The 16,485-nt window shown below is 43.7% G+C and overlaps 1 protein-coding gene across 2 annotated transcripts in view; it reads right to left on the reverse strand.

The window, feature by feature from the left end:
* Positions 1 to 2,063: 2,063 nt before the first annotated feature.
* The window catches only part of neil1 (nei-like DNA glycosylase 1), a 30,124-nt gene continuing 15,702 nt past the window's right edge, over positions 2,064 to 16,485 (reverse strand). For both annotated transcript variants that reach the window (XM_084186258.1, XM_084186259.1), the window contains 8 exons: positions 12,694 to 12,813; positions 12,301 to 12,439; positions 5,774 to 5,873; positions 3,063 to 3,184; positions 2,947 to 2,974; positions 2,720 to 2,790; positions 2,418 to 2,649; positions 2,064 to 2,319 (listed from right to left, as the gene is read on the reverse strand). In XM_084186258.1, the coding sequence (XP_084042384.1) occupies positions 2,270 to 2,319; positions 2,418 to 2,649; positions 2,720 to 2,790; positions 2,947 to 2,974; positions 3,063 to 3,184; positions 5,774 to 5,873; positions 12,301 to 12,439; positions 12,694 to 12,813 (862 nt within the window). In that variant the 3' untranslated portion in view covers positions 2,064 to 2,269. The remainder of the gene's footprint in view (positions 2,320 to 2,417; positions 2,650 to 2,719; positions 2,791 to 2,946; positions 2,975 to 3,062; positions 3,185 to 5,773; positions 5,874 to 12,300; positions 12,440 to 12,693; positions 12,814 to 16,485) is intronic.

Genomic DNA, 16,485 nt, shown 5'->3' on the forward strand with positions numbered 1-16,485 from the left:
TATAACGAGCCATACCGAGCGGTGCTGGGCCCAGTCAGGTCTTTAACACAACAATATAACGAGCCATACCGAGCGGTGCTGGGCCCAGTCAGGTCTTTAACACAACAATATAACGAGCCATACCGAGCGGTGCTGGGCCCAGTCAGGTCTTTAACACAACAATATAACGAGCCATACCGAGCGGTGCTGGGCCCAGTCAGGTCTTTAACACAACAATATAACGAGCCATACCGAGCGGTGCTGGGCCCAGTCAGGTCTTTAACACAACAATATAACGAGCCATACCGAGCGGTGCTGGGCCCAGTCAGGTCTTTAACACAACAATATAACGAGCCATACCGAGCGGTGCTGGGCCCAGTCAGGTCTTTAACACAACAATATAACGAGCCATACCGAGCGGTGCTGGGCCCAGTCACGTCTTTAACACAACAATATAACGAGCCATACCGAGCGGTGCTGGGCCCAGTCAGGTCTTTAACACAACAATATAACGAGCCATACCGAGCGGTGCTGGGCCCAGTCAGGTCTTTAACACAACAATATAACGAGCCATACCGAGCGGTGCTGGGCCCAGTCAGGTCTTTAACACAACAATATAACGAGCCATACCGAGCGGTGCTGGGCCCAGTCAGGTCTTTAACACAACAATATAACGAGCCATACCGAGCGGTGCTGGGCCCAGTCAGGTCTTTAACACAACAATATAACGAGCCATACCGAGCGGTGCTGGGCCCAGTCAGGTCTTGGAGCTGGAGGACAAATGGTTCTTGCCTCTCTGCCTGCTGGAGGTACTGCATGTTGGTTCCAACCTTAAAGTCACAACTAAGAAGGTTAGCAGGTCTGTGAGGAAATGCCTTGGTCACATCTGGATAAAGGCATTTCTGTGCTTCACCAGAAACTCCATTCAATTCGTATTATATTCGTCTTTCATTTACAAATCTCATGACGTGACTGTGAGACGTGGCTGTATCTAGGGGGATTTGAATTTAGCTGAGTCGGCTAGCTAGCAATTGCTGTGAAATCACAGGAAGTATTTGAAATAACGATTGAGGTAGCTACAGTATGTAATCTAACAACACTTAACTACAAACTAATTTAAATTACAATAAAGGTTGACTTGTCTTTCGCTGTCCAGTGGCAGCACAAGTGGACATTTTGATTTGCGAGCCTGACCACATGATCAGTGGCTTCTCAGCAACACTAAAAAAGTACTTCCGGGTCACGGAATTTCAAAATAAAAGTCCCCCACGTAATAATGGAAAAGTGTCAATATCCATTCATGATATGAAAAATAAGTCTAAACATTAACAAAGATTCATATTTCGGTGACATTTGCATTAAATTGGGGGTTTAAAACATGTTACAAGTTCAAGTAAATGCAAATCACTGAATATGGAATACATATCCGTTGAAAGAACAGAAGTAGGCAGAAAATTACAACCGATTTTAAAAAGGCCCTAGCGCTTTAGTGTCATCCTGTAGCACAGCATTCTGGGGGAGTTGAGGTCAGGTCCAATGTTGACTATGCACTAAAGACAGAGGTTGGGCCATCATAGAAATGTTTTAGCAGACGCTTTTCTCCAAAGCGACTTAGTCATGCATGAATACATTTTTACGCATGGGGTGGTCCGGGAATCGAACCCCAATATCCTGGCGTTGCAATGCTGCACCAAGATGCATGACAGGGTTATAAATGCTTTGTGAAGCCTCAATTTAATATGATTTATAAGGTCTTTATTAAGCGGTGCTTATGCCACCCTTTATAAAGCACAGGGTTATGTCATATTTGACATTGGTGATTGTCAGTTATGCCACATTTATGAACCCTTTATAAAGCATGACATACGGTAACATGATTTGTAACATATTTATGTAGTGTTTATAAAGGCTTTATAAGCTGCATGTCATTTAAAGCGGGACCCCCTTGCATTTTTGTTTTTCTTATTTCAAATTGAGCTTTTGGATGCTGTTGAAATAAGTAAATAAAGCATTTATATCACTTTAAAACCTTGGCTCTCAATATTCCTTTGCATCACACAGCACTCAAAGCAAGCAGACCAAAATGATATCAAACGTTGTTTATTACATGGTACAAAGGGGATTTCTCTTGCATGGATCATATATCATAGACAGTTTGTTTGAAAAAGTATCTTATACAGTATTAAAAATGGCCCCCGTTCTGTAGTAGTTCTGCGCCTCCAGCTTTCTGGGTTGAAAGCTAAAAAAAATAGTAATTTCTGTTTCCTGCATGAAAATGGACAATATTCTTCTACTGTCTGGCACTGTTTCTGGTCCCTCTCCCACTCGGCGTCTGTGGGGCTTGAACACGGAGGATTCATAATCATTATAAATCACATGATGCAGGCAAACTTAAGGACAAACTTTCAAAAAGTTTTGCATTACGTGCAGCGTCTCACCTGCAGCACTGGTCTCTGTCCTGGTGGTCTTCCTGCGTGGTCCAGCAGCAGCTGTTCTCTTCTTCTGCTGAGGCGTGTTTACATTCACTTCCTGGGCAGACTTCCTCCTTCCTGCCCGCCTCTGAGGGACTTCCTTTTCTTTCGTCACCTTTTTCTGCACCGTTTCCTTTTTGACGGTTTCTTTTTTGCCGTCTTTTGGCTTCACTGCGCTCTCATCGCGGGCCTTCTTTACCTGATGAGGGACGAGATGGGAGGACAGTCACACTACCCGGGAAACAAGGAACTTTATACCCCCAACTCACCTTTTTCTTTCCTGTATAATCATGGTCATCCTCTTTCTTCACGGTCATCTTTGCTTTGGGAGATTTGGAATCTAGAGGATGAGATCAAGCCAGTGGATTACTGATGCATTCTATACACTCAGTCAGTTTCTTAGGAAAGGCATGGCCATGTTAACCACTAAACAGAGTAAGAGGCTGTTGCATTGTGGAAGGGTTCTCTTCTGTTTTAGGCTCTGCTAGTGCCTCACCTTTAGGAGCCATGGGACCTGGGTCTCCCTGAAACCAGACAAAACATTGACATTACATGAGCTGTCTAAATGCCTGAGGTGTGTGTGTGTGTGTGTGTGTGTGGCTCGGTGCTCACCTTGAACCACACAGTCCTGCCGTTGTGATCTCGTATAGATCTCATCCCGTCCACATAGTAACACTGGAGCCACGACTTAAAGGCAGAGTAGTCCTTATTCTCTGGGTCATAACCTTTACCACCTAATAACACAATACAGCCTTATTCTCTGGGTCATAACCTTTACCACCTAATAACACAATACAGCCTTATTCTCTGGGTCATAACCTTTACCACCTAATAACACAATACAGCCTTATTCTCTGGGTCATAACCTTTACCGCCTAATAACACAATACAGCCTTATTCTCTGGGTCATAACCTTTACCGCCTAATAACACAATACAGCCTTATTCTCTGGGTCATAACCTTTACCACCTAATAACACAATACAGCCTTATTCTCTGGGTCATAACCTTTACCACCTAATAACACAATACAGCCTTATTCTCTGGGTCATAACCTTTACCACCTAATAACACAATACAGCCTTATTCTCTGGTTCATAACAGAAACAGTCATCCAGGGAAGGAATCATAGTGATAGAACAGTAGGCTAAATGGAAGAGGTATATTCCAGAGGCGGCCTTACGCACATCCTTTAAAACATAGGTGCTGAGCTAATAAAGAATCCAAGTAATGAAGAAGGTCCTCACACTGTTAAACTACCAATTCACCACTTTATTGGCAACGTTTCCTTCCGAAACGGATCTTTGTCAGGTCAAACAAACACACTGAGTGCTCACATTCCTACTTGGTCCTTTTGTAAATATATATCTAATTGTCTGTAGCTACTACATGTGCCCATCTCATTGATATCAAATTATTAGAGATACACATTGTTTACGGACCCACCATGTGTCATGTCCGTAATGGCCCTGTGAGGTGAAATGTGTATATTTTGGGATGTGAGCACTCGGTTTGTTTGACCTAACGAAGATCCGTTTGGGAGCGAAACGTTGTCAATAAAGTGGTGAAGTGGGAGCTTTGACAGAGTGAGGACCTTCTGGTTCTTTACGAGTATTGTAATCTTCACCACCTAATAACATTAAACAGTGAGGAAGCTTCACCACCTAATAACATTAAACAGTGAGGAAGCTTCACCACCTAATAACATTAAACAGTGAGGAAGCTTCACCACCTAATAAAATTAAACAGTGAGGAAGCTTTACCACCTAATAACATTAAACAGTGAGGAAGCTTCACCACCTAATAACATTAAACAGTGAGGAAGCTTCACCACCTAATAACATTAAACAGTGAGGAAGCTTCACCACCTAATAACATTAAACAGTGAGGAAGCTTCACCACCTAATAACATTAAACAGTGAGGAAGCTTTACCACCTAATAACATTAAACAGTGAGGAAGCTTTACCACCTAATAACATTAAACAGTGAGGAAGCTTCACCACCTAATAACATTAAACAGTGAGGAAGCTTTACCACCTAATAACATTAAACAGTGAGGAAGCTTTACCACCTAATAACATTAAACAGTGAGGAAGCTTCACCACCTAATAACATTAAACAGTGAGGAAGCTTCACCACCTAATAACATTAAACAGTGAGGAAGCTTCACCACCTAATAACATTAAACAGTGAGGAAGCTTCACCACCTAATAACATTAAACAGTGAGGAAGCTTCACCACCTAATAACATTAAACAGTGAGGAAGCTTCACCACCTAATAACATTAAACAGTGAGGAAGCTTCACCACCTAATAACATTAAACAGTGAGGAAGCATTACCACCTAATAACATTAAACAGTGAGGAAGCGTTACCACCTAATAACATTAAACAGTGAGGAAGCTTTACCACCTAATAACATTAAACAGTGAGGAAGCTTCACCACCTAATAACATTAAACAGTGAGGAAGCTTTACCACCTAATAACATTAAACAGTGAGGAAGCTTCACCACCTAATAACATTAAACAGTGAGGAAGCTTCACCACCTAATAACATTAAACAGTGAGGAAGCTTCACCACCTAATAACATTAAACAGTGAGGAAGCTTCACCACCTAATAACATTAAACAGTGAGGAAGCTTCACCACCTAATAACATTAAACAGTGAGGAAGCTTCACCACCTAATAACATTAAACAGTGAGGAAGCGTTACCACCTAATAACATTAAACAGTGAGGAAGCTTCACCACCTAATAACATTAAACAGTGAGGAAGCTTTACCACCTAATAACATTAAACAGTGAGGAAGCTTCACCACCTAATAACATTAAACAGTGAGGAAGCTTCACCACCTAATAACATTAAACAGTGAGGAAGCTTCACCACCTAATAACATTAAACACATTAAGTGGGGGTCAGTCCCTCCCGCCCCCCCCCCCCCCCAATAGACAATAGGGTTCATAGAGTGGAAGGAAGCTGGAGCAGAAACAGGAAGTAACAAACCTGAGTCAACACTAGGACTTCTACATTACCAATCTCTGTCCTTTGTCCAAGAGCTGTTGATTCGTAACGTTACTGGGTTGGTGGTCACGTAAAATGACTACTGTTAGTGTCAGGAAATGGAGACTGGGTTTACCAAGCCAGTTAGGGTACTTTTTATGAGGGATTATTCCAGTTCAGTTAACACCGCCAGTTGCACCAAACGTCACAACAGCAAATGGATATAGTAGAAAACAGCAGAGCCGTAATACAGTGGAGCGATACTGTACCCAACCTGATAGTCAAGATAAATGGAAAACTGAGTGATATATTATTATTGTACCTAACTTGATGACCTCCAGAGGTACTGTGTGACAGAGACTGAGCAGATCAGGAGTCTCACTCTCAACCTTCACCACCTTCACAGCAGCTCTGTCTGAGACCTGGTCAACACAGGAAACAGTAGTTAGTTGAATATGAATAACAGAAAGACTACTGCGGAGTAGCATGCTATCAGCTATACTGTATAGTAGCATGCTATCATCTATACTGTATAGTAGCATGCTATCAGCTATACTGTATAGTAGCATGCTATCAGCTATACTGTATAGTAGCATGCTATCAGCTATACTGTATAGTAGCATGCTATCAGCTATACTGTATAGTAGCATGCTATCAGCTATACTGTATAGTAGCATGCTATCAGCTATACTGTATAGTAGCATGCTATCATCTATACTGTATAGTAGCATGCTATCAGCTATACTGTAACGTAGCATGCTATCAGCTATACTGTATAGTAGCATGCTATCAGCTATACTGTATAGTAGCATGCTATCAGCTATACTGTATAGTAGCATGCTATCAGCTATACTGTATAGTAGCATGCTATCAGCTATACTGTATAGTAGCATGCTATCATCTATACTGTATAGTAGCATGCTATCAGCTATACTGTATAGTAGCATGCTATCAGCTATACTGTATAGTAGCATGCTATCATCTATACTGTATAGTAGCATGCTATCAGCTATACTGTAACGTAGCATGCTATCAGCTATACTGTATAGTAGCATGCTATCAGCTATACTGTATAGTAGCATGCTATCAGCTATACTGTATAGTAGCATGCTATCAGCTATACTGTATAGTAGTATGCTATCAGCTATACTGTATAGTAGCATGCTATCAGCTATACTGTATAGTAGCATGCTATCAGCTATACTGTATAGTAGCATGCTATCAGCTATACTGTGTAGTAGTCCTGTTGGAAGGTGAACCTTCGCCCCAGTCTGAGGTCCTGGGCGCTCTGGAGCAGGCTTTCATCAAGGATCTCTCTGTACTTTGCTCCGTTCATCTTGCCCTCGATCCTGACTAGATTTTATTTTTTAATTTTTTGTATTTCACCTTTATTTAACCAGGTAAGCCAGTTGAGAACAAGTTCTCATTTACAACTGCGACCTGGCCAAGATAAAGCAAAGCAGTGCGATAAAAACAACAACACAGAGTTACATATGGGGTAAAAAAAAAATATATATCAAAAATACAACAGAAAATATATATACAGTGTGTGCAAATGTAGCAAGTTATGGAGGTAAGGCAATAAATAGGCTGTAGTGCAAAATAATTACAATTAGTATTAACACTGGAATGCTAGATGTGCAAGAGATGATGTGCAAATAGAGATACTGGGGTGCAAAAGAGCAAAATAAATAACAATATAGGGATGAGGTAGTTGGGTGGGCTAATTTCAGATGGGCTGTGTACAGGTGCAGTGATCGGTAAGGTGCTCTGACAACTGATGCTTAAAGTTATTGAGGGAGATAAGAGTCTCCAGCTTCAGAGATTTTTTCAATTCGTTCCAGTCATTGGCAGCAGAGAACTGGAAGGAATGGCGGCCAAAGGAGGTGTTGGCTTTGGGAATGACCAGTGAGATATACCTGCTGGAGCGCAGACTACGGGTGGGTGCTGCTATGGTGACCAATGAGCTAAGATAAGGCGGGGATTTGCCTAGCAGTGATTTATAGATGGCCTGGAGCCAGTGGGTTTGACGACGAACATGTAGTGAGGACCAGCCAACAAGAGCGTACAGGTCACAGTGGTGGGTAGTGTATGGGGCTTTGGAGACAAAACGGATGGCACTGTGATAGACTACATCCAATTTGCTGAGTAGAGTGTTGGAGGCTATTTTGTAAATGACATCGCCGAAGTCAAGGATCGGTAGGATAGTCAGTTTTACGAGGGCATGTTTGGCAGCATGAGTGAAGGAGGCTTTGTTGCGAAATAGGAAGCCGATTCTAGATTTAACTTTGGATTGGAGATGCTTAATGTGAGTCTGGAAGGAGAGTTTACAGTCTAACCAGACACCTAGGTATTTGTAGTTGTCCACATACTCTAGGTCAGACCCGTCGAGAGTGGTGATTCTAGTCAGGTGGGCGGGTGCAAGCAGCGTTCGATTGAAAAGCATGCATTTAGTTTTACTAGTGTTTAAGAGCAGTTGGAGGCTACTGAAGGAGTGTTGTATGGCATTGAAGCTCGTTTGGAGATTCCCAGTCCATGCAGCTGAAAAACATCCCTACAGCACGATTCTGCCACCGTAGGGATGGTGCCAGGTTTCCTCCAGACGTGATGCTTGGCATTCAGGCCAAAGAGTTCATCAGACCAGAGAATCTTGTTTCTAATGGTCTGAGATTCTTTAAGTGCCTTTGGCAAACTCCAAGTGGGCTGTCATGAGCCTTTTACTGAGGAGTGGCTTCCGTCTGGCCACTCTACCATAAAGGCCTGATTGGTGGAGTGCTGCAGTGATGGTTGTTCTTCTGGAAGGTTCTCCCATCTCCACAGAGGAACTCTGGAGCTCTGTCAGAGTGACCATCGGGTTCTTGGTCACCTCCCTGACCAAGGCCCTTCTCCCCCGATTGCTCAGTTTGGCCCGGCAGCCAGCTCTAGGAAGGGTCTTGGTGGATCCAAACTTCTTCCATTTAAGAATGATGGAAGCCACTGTGTTCTTGGGGACCTTCAATGCTGCAGATTTTTTTTTGGCACCCTTCCCCAGATCTGTGCCTCGACACAATCCTGTCTCGGAGTTGTAGTTCTAGAAACATCTCAATGATGATCAATGGAAACAGGATGAACCTGAGCTCAATTTCGAGTCTAATAGCAAAGGGTCTGCATACTTATGTAAATGAGGTATTCCTGTTTTGAAATTTTAATATATTTGAAAAAACTTAAAAACTTTTTTCGCTTTGTCATTATGGGGTATTGTGTGTAGATTGAGGATTTTTTTTGTATTAATCCATTTTAGAATAAGGCTGTAATGTAACAAAATGTGGAACCTCTTTAAGGAATACCTGGGATAGGATAAAGTAATCCTTCTACCCCCCCCCCCCCCTTACTCCAACACCCCCCCCCCCCCATAAAAAAAAGAAAAAGAAAAAAAAATGCACCTAATTGTAAGTCGCTCTGGATAAGAGCGTCTGCTAAATGACGTAAATGTAAATGTAATACTTTCCAAAGGCACACATATATTATATATACCGTCTGTGTGTGTGTATATATATATATATATATATAACTTTTTCGATGTAATGCTGAAACGTTGGTGGTTTACCCAATAAATTACTTGGGAGTTATTATATATATATATATACATACACATACACACACACATACATACACACACAGTACCATTCAAAAGTTTGGACACACCTACTAATTCCAGGGTTATTCATTATTTTCACTATTTTCTACATTGTAGAATAATAGTGAAGACATCAAAACTATGAAATCACACACATGGAATCATGTAGTAACCAAAAAAGTGTTAAACAAATCAAAATATATTTACATTTGAGATTCTTCTAAGTAGCCACCCTTTGCCTTGATGACAGCTTTGCACATTCTTGGCATTCTCTCAACCAGCTTCATGAGGTAAACACCTGGAATGTATTTCAATTAACAGGTGTGCCTTCTTAAAAGTTAATTTGTGGAATTTCTTTCCTTAATGTGTTTGAGCCAATCAGTTGTGTTGTGACAAGGTAGGGGAGGTATACAGAAGATAGCCCTATTTGGTAAAAGACCAAGTCCATATTATGGCAAGAACAGCTCAAATAAGCAAAGAGAAACGACAGTCCATCATTACTTTAAGACATGAAGGTCAGTCAATCCGGAAAAATTCAAAAACTTTTAACGTTTCTTCAAGTGCAGTCGCAAAAACCATCAAGCGCTATGATGAAACTGGCTCTCATGAGGACCGCCACAGGAAAGGAAAACCCAGAGTTACCTCTGCTGCAGAGGATAAGTTCATTAGAGTTACCAGCCTCAGAAATTGTAGCCCAAATAAATGCTTCACAGAGTTCAAGTAACAGACACATCTCAACATCAACTGTTCAGAGGGGACTGTGTGAATCAGGCCTTCATGGTCGAATTGCTGCAAAGAAACCACTACTAAAGGACACCAATAAGAAGAAGAGACTTGCTTGGGCCAAGAAACATGAGCAATGGACATTAGACCGGTGGAAATTTGACCGTTGGTCTGGAGTCCAAATTGGAGATTTTTGGTTCCAACCACCGTGTCTTTGTGAGACGCGGTGTGGGTGAACGGATGATCTCCACATGTGTATTTCCCACCGTAAAGCATGGAGGAGGAGGTGTTATGGTGTGGGGGTGCTTTGCTGGTGACACTGTGTGTGATTTATTTAGAATTCAAGGCACACTTAACCAGCATGGCTACCACAGCATTCTGCAGCGATACGCCATCCCATCTGGTTTGGGCTTAGTGGGACTATCATTTGTTTTTCAACAGGACAATGACCCAACACACCTCCAGGCTGTGTAAGGGCTATTTGACCAAGGAGAGTGATGGAGTGCTGCATCAGATGACCTGGCCTCCACAATCCCCCGACCTCAACCCAATTGAGATGGTTTTGGATGAGTCGGACGGCAGAGTGAAGGAAAAGCAGCCAACAAGTGCTCAGCATACAGTTGAAGTCAGAAGTTTACATACACTTAGGTTGGAGTCATTAAAACTTGTTTTTCAACCACTCCACAAATTTTGTGTTAACAAACTATAGTTTTGGCAAGTCGGTTAGGACATCTACTTTGTGCATGACAAGTAATTTTTCCAACAATTGTTTACAGACAGGTTATTTCACTTATAATTCACTGTATCACAATTCCAGTGGGTCAGAAGTTTACATACACTAAGTTGACTGTGCCTTTAAACAGCTTGGAAAATTCCAGAAAATGATGTGATGGCTTTAGAAGCTTCTGATAGGCTAATTGACATAATTTGTGTCACTTGGAGGTGTACCTGTGGATGTATTTCAAGGCCTACCTTCAAACTCAGTGCCTCTTTGCATGACATCATGGGAAAATCAAAATAAATCAACCAAGACCTCAGAAAAAAGATTGTAGACCTCCACAAGTCTGGTTCATCCTTGGGAGCAATTTCCAAACGCCTGAAGGTACCACGTTCATCTGTACAAACAATAGTACGCAAGTATAAACACCATGGGACCACGCAGCCATCATACCGCTCAGGAAGGAGACGCGTTCTGTCTCCTAGAGATGAACGTACTTTGGTGCGAAAAGTGCAAATCAATCCCAGATCAACAGCAAAGGACCTTGTGAAGATGCTGGAGGAAACAGGTACAAAAGTATCTATATCCACAGTAAAACAAGTCCTATATCGACATAACCTGAAATGCCGCTCAGCAAGGAAGAAGCCACTGCTCCAAAACCACCATAAAAAAGGCAGACTACGGTTTGCAACTGCACATGGGGACAAAGATTGTACTTTTTGGAGAAATGTCCTCTGGTCTGATGAAACAAAAATAGAACTGTTTGGCCATAATGACCATCGTTATGTTTGGAGGAAAAAGGGGGTTGCTTGCAAGCCGAAGAACTTGGTCGCAAATGGGTCTTCCAAATGGACAATGACCCCAAGCATACTTCCAAAGTTGTGGCAAAATGGCTTAAGGACAACAAAGTCAAGGTGTTGGAGTGGCCATCACAAAGCCCTGACCTCAATCCTATAGAAAATGTGTGGGCAGAACTGAAAAAGCGTGTGCAAGCAAGGAGGCCTACAAACCTGACTCAGTTACACCAGCTCTGTCAGGAGGAATGGGCCAAAATTCACCCAACTTATTGTGGGAAGCTTGTGGAAGGCTACCCGAAACGTTTGACCCAATTTAAAGGCAATGCTACCAAATACTAATTGAGTGTATGTAAACTTCTGACCCACTGGGAATGTGATGAAATAAATAAAAGCTGAAATAAATCATTCTCTCTACTATTATTATGACATTTCACATTCTTAAAATAAAGTGGTGATCCTAACTGACCTAAGACAATGAATTTTTACTAGGATGAAATGTCAGGAATTGTGAAAAACTGAGTTTAAATGTATTTGGCTAAGGTGTATGTAAACTTCCGACTTCAACTGTATGTGGGAACTCCTTCTACTGTTTAGAGAATGCCAAGAGTGTGCAAAGCTGTCAAAGGCAAAGGGTGGCTATTTAAAAATGTGTTTAACACTTTTTTGGTTACTACACAATTCCATATGTTTTATTTCATAGTTTTGATGTCTTCTATTATTCTACAATGTAGAAAATAGTAAAAATAAAGAAAAACCCTTGAATGAGTAGGTGTTCTAAACCTTTTGACCGGTAGTGTGTATATATATATAGATGTGTGCGACTCTGTTTATTTTTATTGCTAACTTTCTATTAAAATGTATTGTAGTGAGAGAATTTCTTTCTTTCGGGATATGAATACCGAGTATATCCAGGTCACTGTCAGACCATTTTATTGGTAAACTACACGGTAATGTAAAAGCATGCAATGGTCAGTGAGCCTGGCCTGCTCTCTCACTTCTGTGTCTGTGACCTCCTCTTTGACCTCGGTGTCTGTGGTCTCCACTTTAACAACCGACTTCTGGTCCTCTTCCGACAGATGTGTTTGAAGTCCTTCCAGAACCGTCCGAGCCTTCACAAAGGGAGGAATGTTTAATCTAAAATAAGAGAGGAAAGAGTAGCTCATTACGTCAGAAGAAGGTCTGTTTCTCACAAGATGAGGAAGAATTCTAGGGAATTTTAAGTAAAGAAATGTCATAGCTTGAAAATGTGCTTGTACAACTATGGTGTTGATAGTTTTGTTTTGACTCACAATATCTGACAAGACATGGTTCTAATACTAAAACAATATCATACTCTAAAATAAATCAAGGTTAACGTAGATGTTGGGGCAGTGATTGATGTCGGTCACCTGAAGAGTATCTCTGCTCTCAGGTAGTTGCCAATGCCGTTAAAGTACTTCTGGTTCAACAGAACCTCACAGATGGGCCGGTCGAACGCTCTGTCGGACAGGTGGGACAGGACATTCTCCCTGGAACAGAAACGATGTACAGCAATGTAGAACAGTAGTCATATAAGCACATCCTCTGAAAAGTTACCATCAGAACCCCGATACTCTGGGTTACCAGAGCGGCAGGTAGCTTAGTGGGTAAGAGCGTTGTGCCAGTAACCGAAAGGTCGCTGGTTCTAATCCCCGAGCCGACTAGGTGAAAAATCTGTCGATGTGCCCTTGAGCAAGGCACTTAACCCTAATTGCTCCTGTAAGTCGCTCTGGATAAGAGCGTCTGCTAAATGACTAAAATGTAAATGTAAATGTACTCTGGGTCACCATCTGAACCCCGATACTCTGGGTTACCATCTGAACCCTGATACTCTGGGTTACCATCTGAACCCCGATACTCTGGGTTACCATCTGAACCCCGATACTCTGGGTTACCATCTGAACCCCGATACTCTGGGTTACCCTCTGGGTTACCATCTGAACCCCGATACTCTGGGTTACCCTCTGGGTTACCATCTGAACCCCGATACTCTGGGTTACCATCTGAACCCTGATACTCTGGGTCACCATCTGAACCCCGATACTCTGGGTCACCATCTGAACCCTGATACTCTGGGTCACCATCTGAACCCCGATACTCTGGGTCACCATCTGAACCCTGATACTCTGGGTTACCATCTAAACCCTGATACTCTGGGTTACCATCTGAACCCCGATACTCTGGGTTACCATCTGAACCCCGATACTCTGGGTTACCATCTGAACCCCGATACTCTGGGTTACCATCTGAACCCTGATACTCTGGGTCACCATCTGAACCCCAATACTCTGGGTCACCATCTGAACCCAGATACTCTGGGTCACCATCTGAACCCCGATACTCTGGGTTACCATCTGAACCCCCGATACTCTGGGTTACCATCTGAACTCCGATACTCTGGGTTACCATCTGAACCCCGATACTCTGGGTCACCATCTGAACCCTGATACTCTGGGTCACCATCTGGGTCACCATCTGAACCCCGATACTCTGGGTTACCATCTGAACCCCGATACTCTGGGTCACCATCTGAACCCCGATACTCTGGGTTACCCTCTGAACCCTGATACTCTGGGTTACCATCTGAACCCTGATACTCTGGGTTACCATCTGGGTCACCATCTGAACCCCGATACTCTGGGTTACCATCTGAACCCTGATACTCTGGGTTACCATCTGAACCCCGATACTCTGAGTCACCATCTGAACCCTGATACTCTGGGTTACCATCTGAACCCCGATACTCTGGGTTACCATCTGAACCCTGATACTCTGGGTTACCATCTGAACCCTGATACTCTGGGTTACCATCTGAACCCCGATACTCTGGGTTACCATCTGAACCCCGATACTCTGGGTTACCATCTGAACCCTGATACTCTGGGTTACCATCTGGGTCACCATCTGAACCCTGATACTCTGGGTTACCATCTGAACCCCGATACTCTGGGTTACCATCTGAACCCCGATACTCTGGGTTACCATCTGAACCCCGATACTCTGGGTTACCATCTGAACCCTGATACTCTGGGTTACCATCTGAACCCTGATACTCTGGGTTACCATCTGAACCCCGATACTCTGGGTTACCATCTGAACCCTGATACTCTGGGTTACCATCTGAACCCTGATACTCTGGGTTACCATCTGAACCCCGATACTCTGGGTTACCATCTGAACCCCGATACTCTGGGTCACCATCTGAACCCTGATACTCTGGGTTACCATCTGAACCCTGATACTCTGGGTTACCATCTGAACCCCGATACTCTGGGTTACCATCTGAACCCCGATACTCTGGGTTACCATCTGGGTCACCATCTGAACCCTGATACTCTGGGTTACCATCTGAACCCCGATACTCTGGGTTACCATCTGAACCCCGATACTCTGGGTTACCATCTGAACCCTGATACTCTGGGTTACCATCTGAACCCCGATACTCTGGGTCACCATCTGAACCCCGATACTCTGGGTTACCATCTGGGTCACCATCTGAACCCCGATACTCTGGGTTACCATCTGAACCCCGATACTCTGGGTCACCATCTGAACCCTGATACTCTGGGTTACCATCTGAACCCTGATACTCTGGGTTACCATCTGAACCCCGATACTCTGGGTTACCATCTGAACCCTGATACTCTGGGTCACCATCTGAACCCCGATACTCTGGGTTACCATCTGAACCCCGATACTCTGGGTTACCATCTGAACCCCGATACTCTGGGTTACCATCTGAACCCCGATACTCTGGGTCACCATCTGAACCCCGATACTCTGGGTTACCATCTGAACCCCGATACTCTGGGTCACCATGTGAACCCCGATACTCTGGGTTACCATCTGAACCCTGATACTCTGGGTTACCATCTGAACCCTGATACTCTGGGTTACCATCTGAACCCCGATACTCTGGGTTACCATCTGAACCCTGATACTCTGGGTTACCATCTGAACCCCGATACTCTGGGTTACCATCTGAACCCCGATACTCTGGGTCACCATCTCAACCCCGATACTCTGGGTCACCATCTGAACCCCGATACTCTGGGTCACCATCTGAACCCCAATACTCTGGGTTACCATCTGAACCCTGATACTCTGGGTTACCATCTGAACCCTGATACTCTGGGTTACCATCTGAACCCTGATACTCTGGGTCACCATCTGAACCCCGATACTCTGGGTCACCATCTGAACCCCGATACTCTGGGTTACCATCTGGGTTACCATCTGAACCCCGATACTCTGGGCGGAAGGTAGCTTAGTGGTTAAGAGCGTTGTGCCAGTAACCGAAAGTTCGCTGGTTCTAATCCCCGAGGCGACTAGGTGAAAAATCTGTCGATGTGCCCTTGATCAAGGCACTTAACCCTAATTGCTCATGTAAGTCGCTCTGGATAAGAGCGTCTGCTAAATGACTAAAATGTAAATGAAAATGTAAAATTATACTCTGGGTTACCATCTGAACCCCGATACTCTGGGTTACCATCTGAACCCCGATACTCTGGGTTACCATCTGAACCCCGATACTCTGGGTTACCATCTGAACCCTGATACTCTGGGTTACCCTCTGGGTTACCATCTGAACCCCGATACTCTGGGTTACCATCTGAACCCTGATACTCTGGGTTACCATCTGAACCCCGATACTCTGGGTCACCATCTGAACCCCGATACTCTGGGTTACCATCTGGGTCACCATCTGAACCCCGATACTCTGGGTTACCATCTGAACCCCGATACTCTGGGTCACCATCTGAACCCTGATACTCTGGGTTACCATCTGAACCCTGATACTCTGGGTTACCATCTGAACCCCGATACTCTGGGTTACCATCTGAACCCTGATACTCTGGGTCACCATCTGAACCCCGATACTCTGGGTTACCATCTGAACCCTGATACTCTGGGTCACCATCTGAACCCCGATACTCTGGGTTACCATCTGAACCCCGATACTCTGGCTTAAAATCTGAACCCTGATACTCTGGGTTACCATCTGAACCCCGATACTCTGGGTTACCATCTGAACCCCGATACCCTGGGTTACCATCTGAACCCTGATACTCTGGGTTACCATCTGAACCCCGATACTCTGGGTCACCATCTGAACCCCGATACTCTGGGTTACCATCTGAACCCTGATACTCTGGGTTACC

The sequence above is a fragment of the Coregonus lavaretus genome (genome assembly GCF_964263955.1).
Source record: "Coregonus lavaretus genome assembly, chromosome: 21".
Classification (NCBI taxonomy): domain Eukaryota; kingdom Metazoa; phylum Chordata; class Actinopteri; order Salmoniformes; family Salmonidae; genus Coregonus; species Coregonus lavaretus.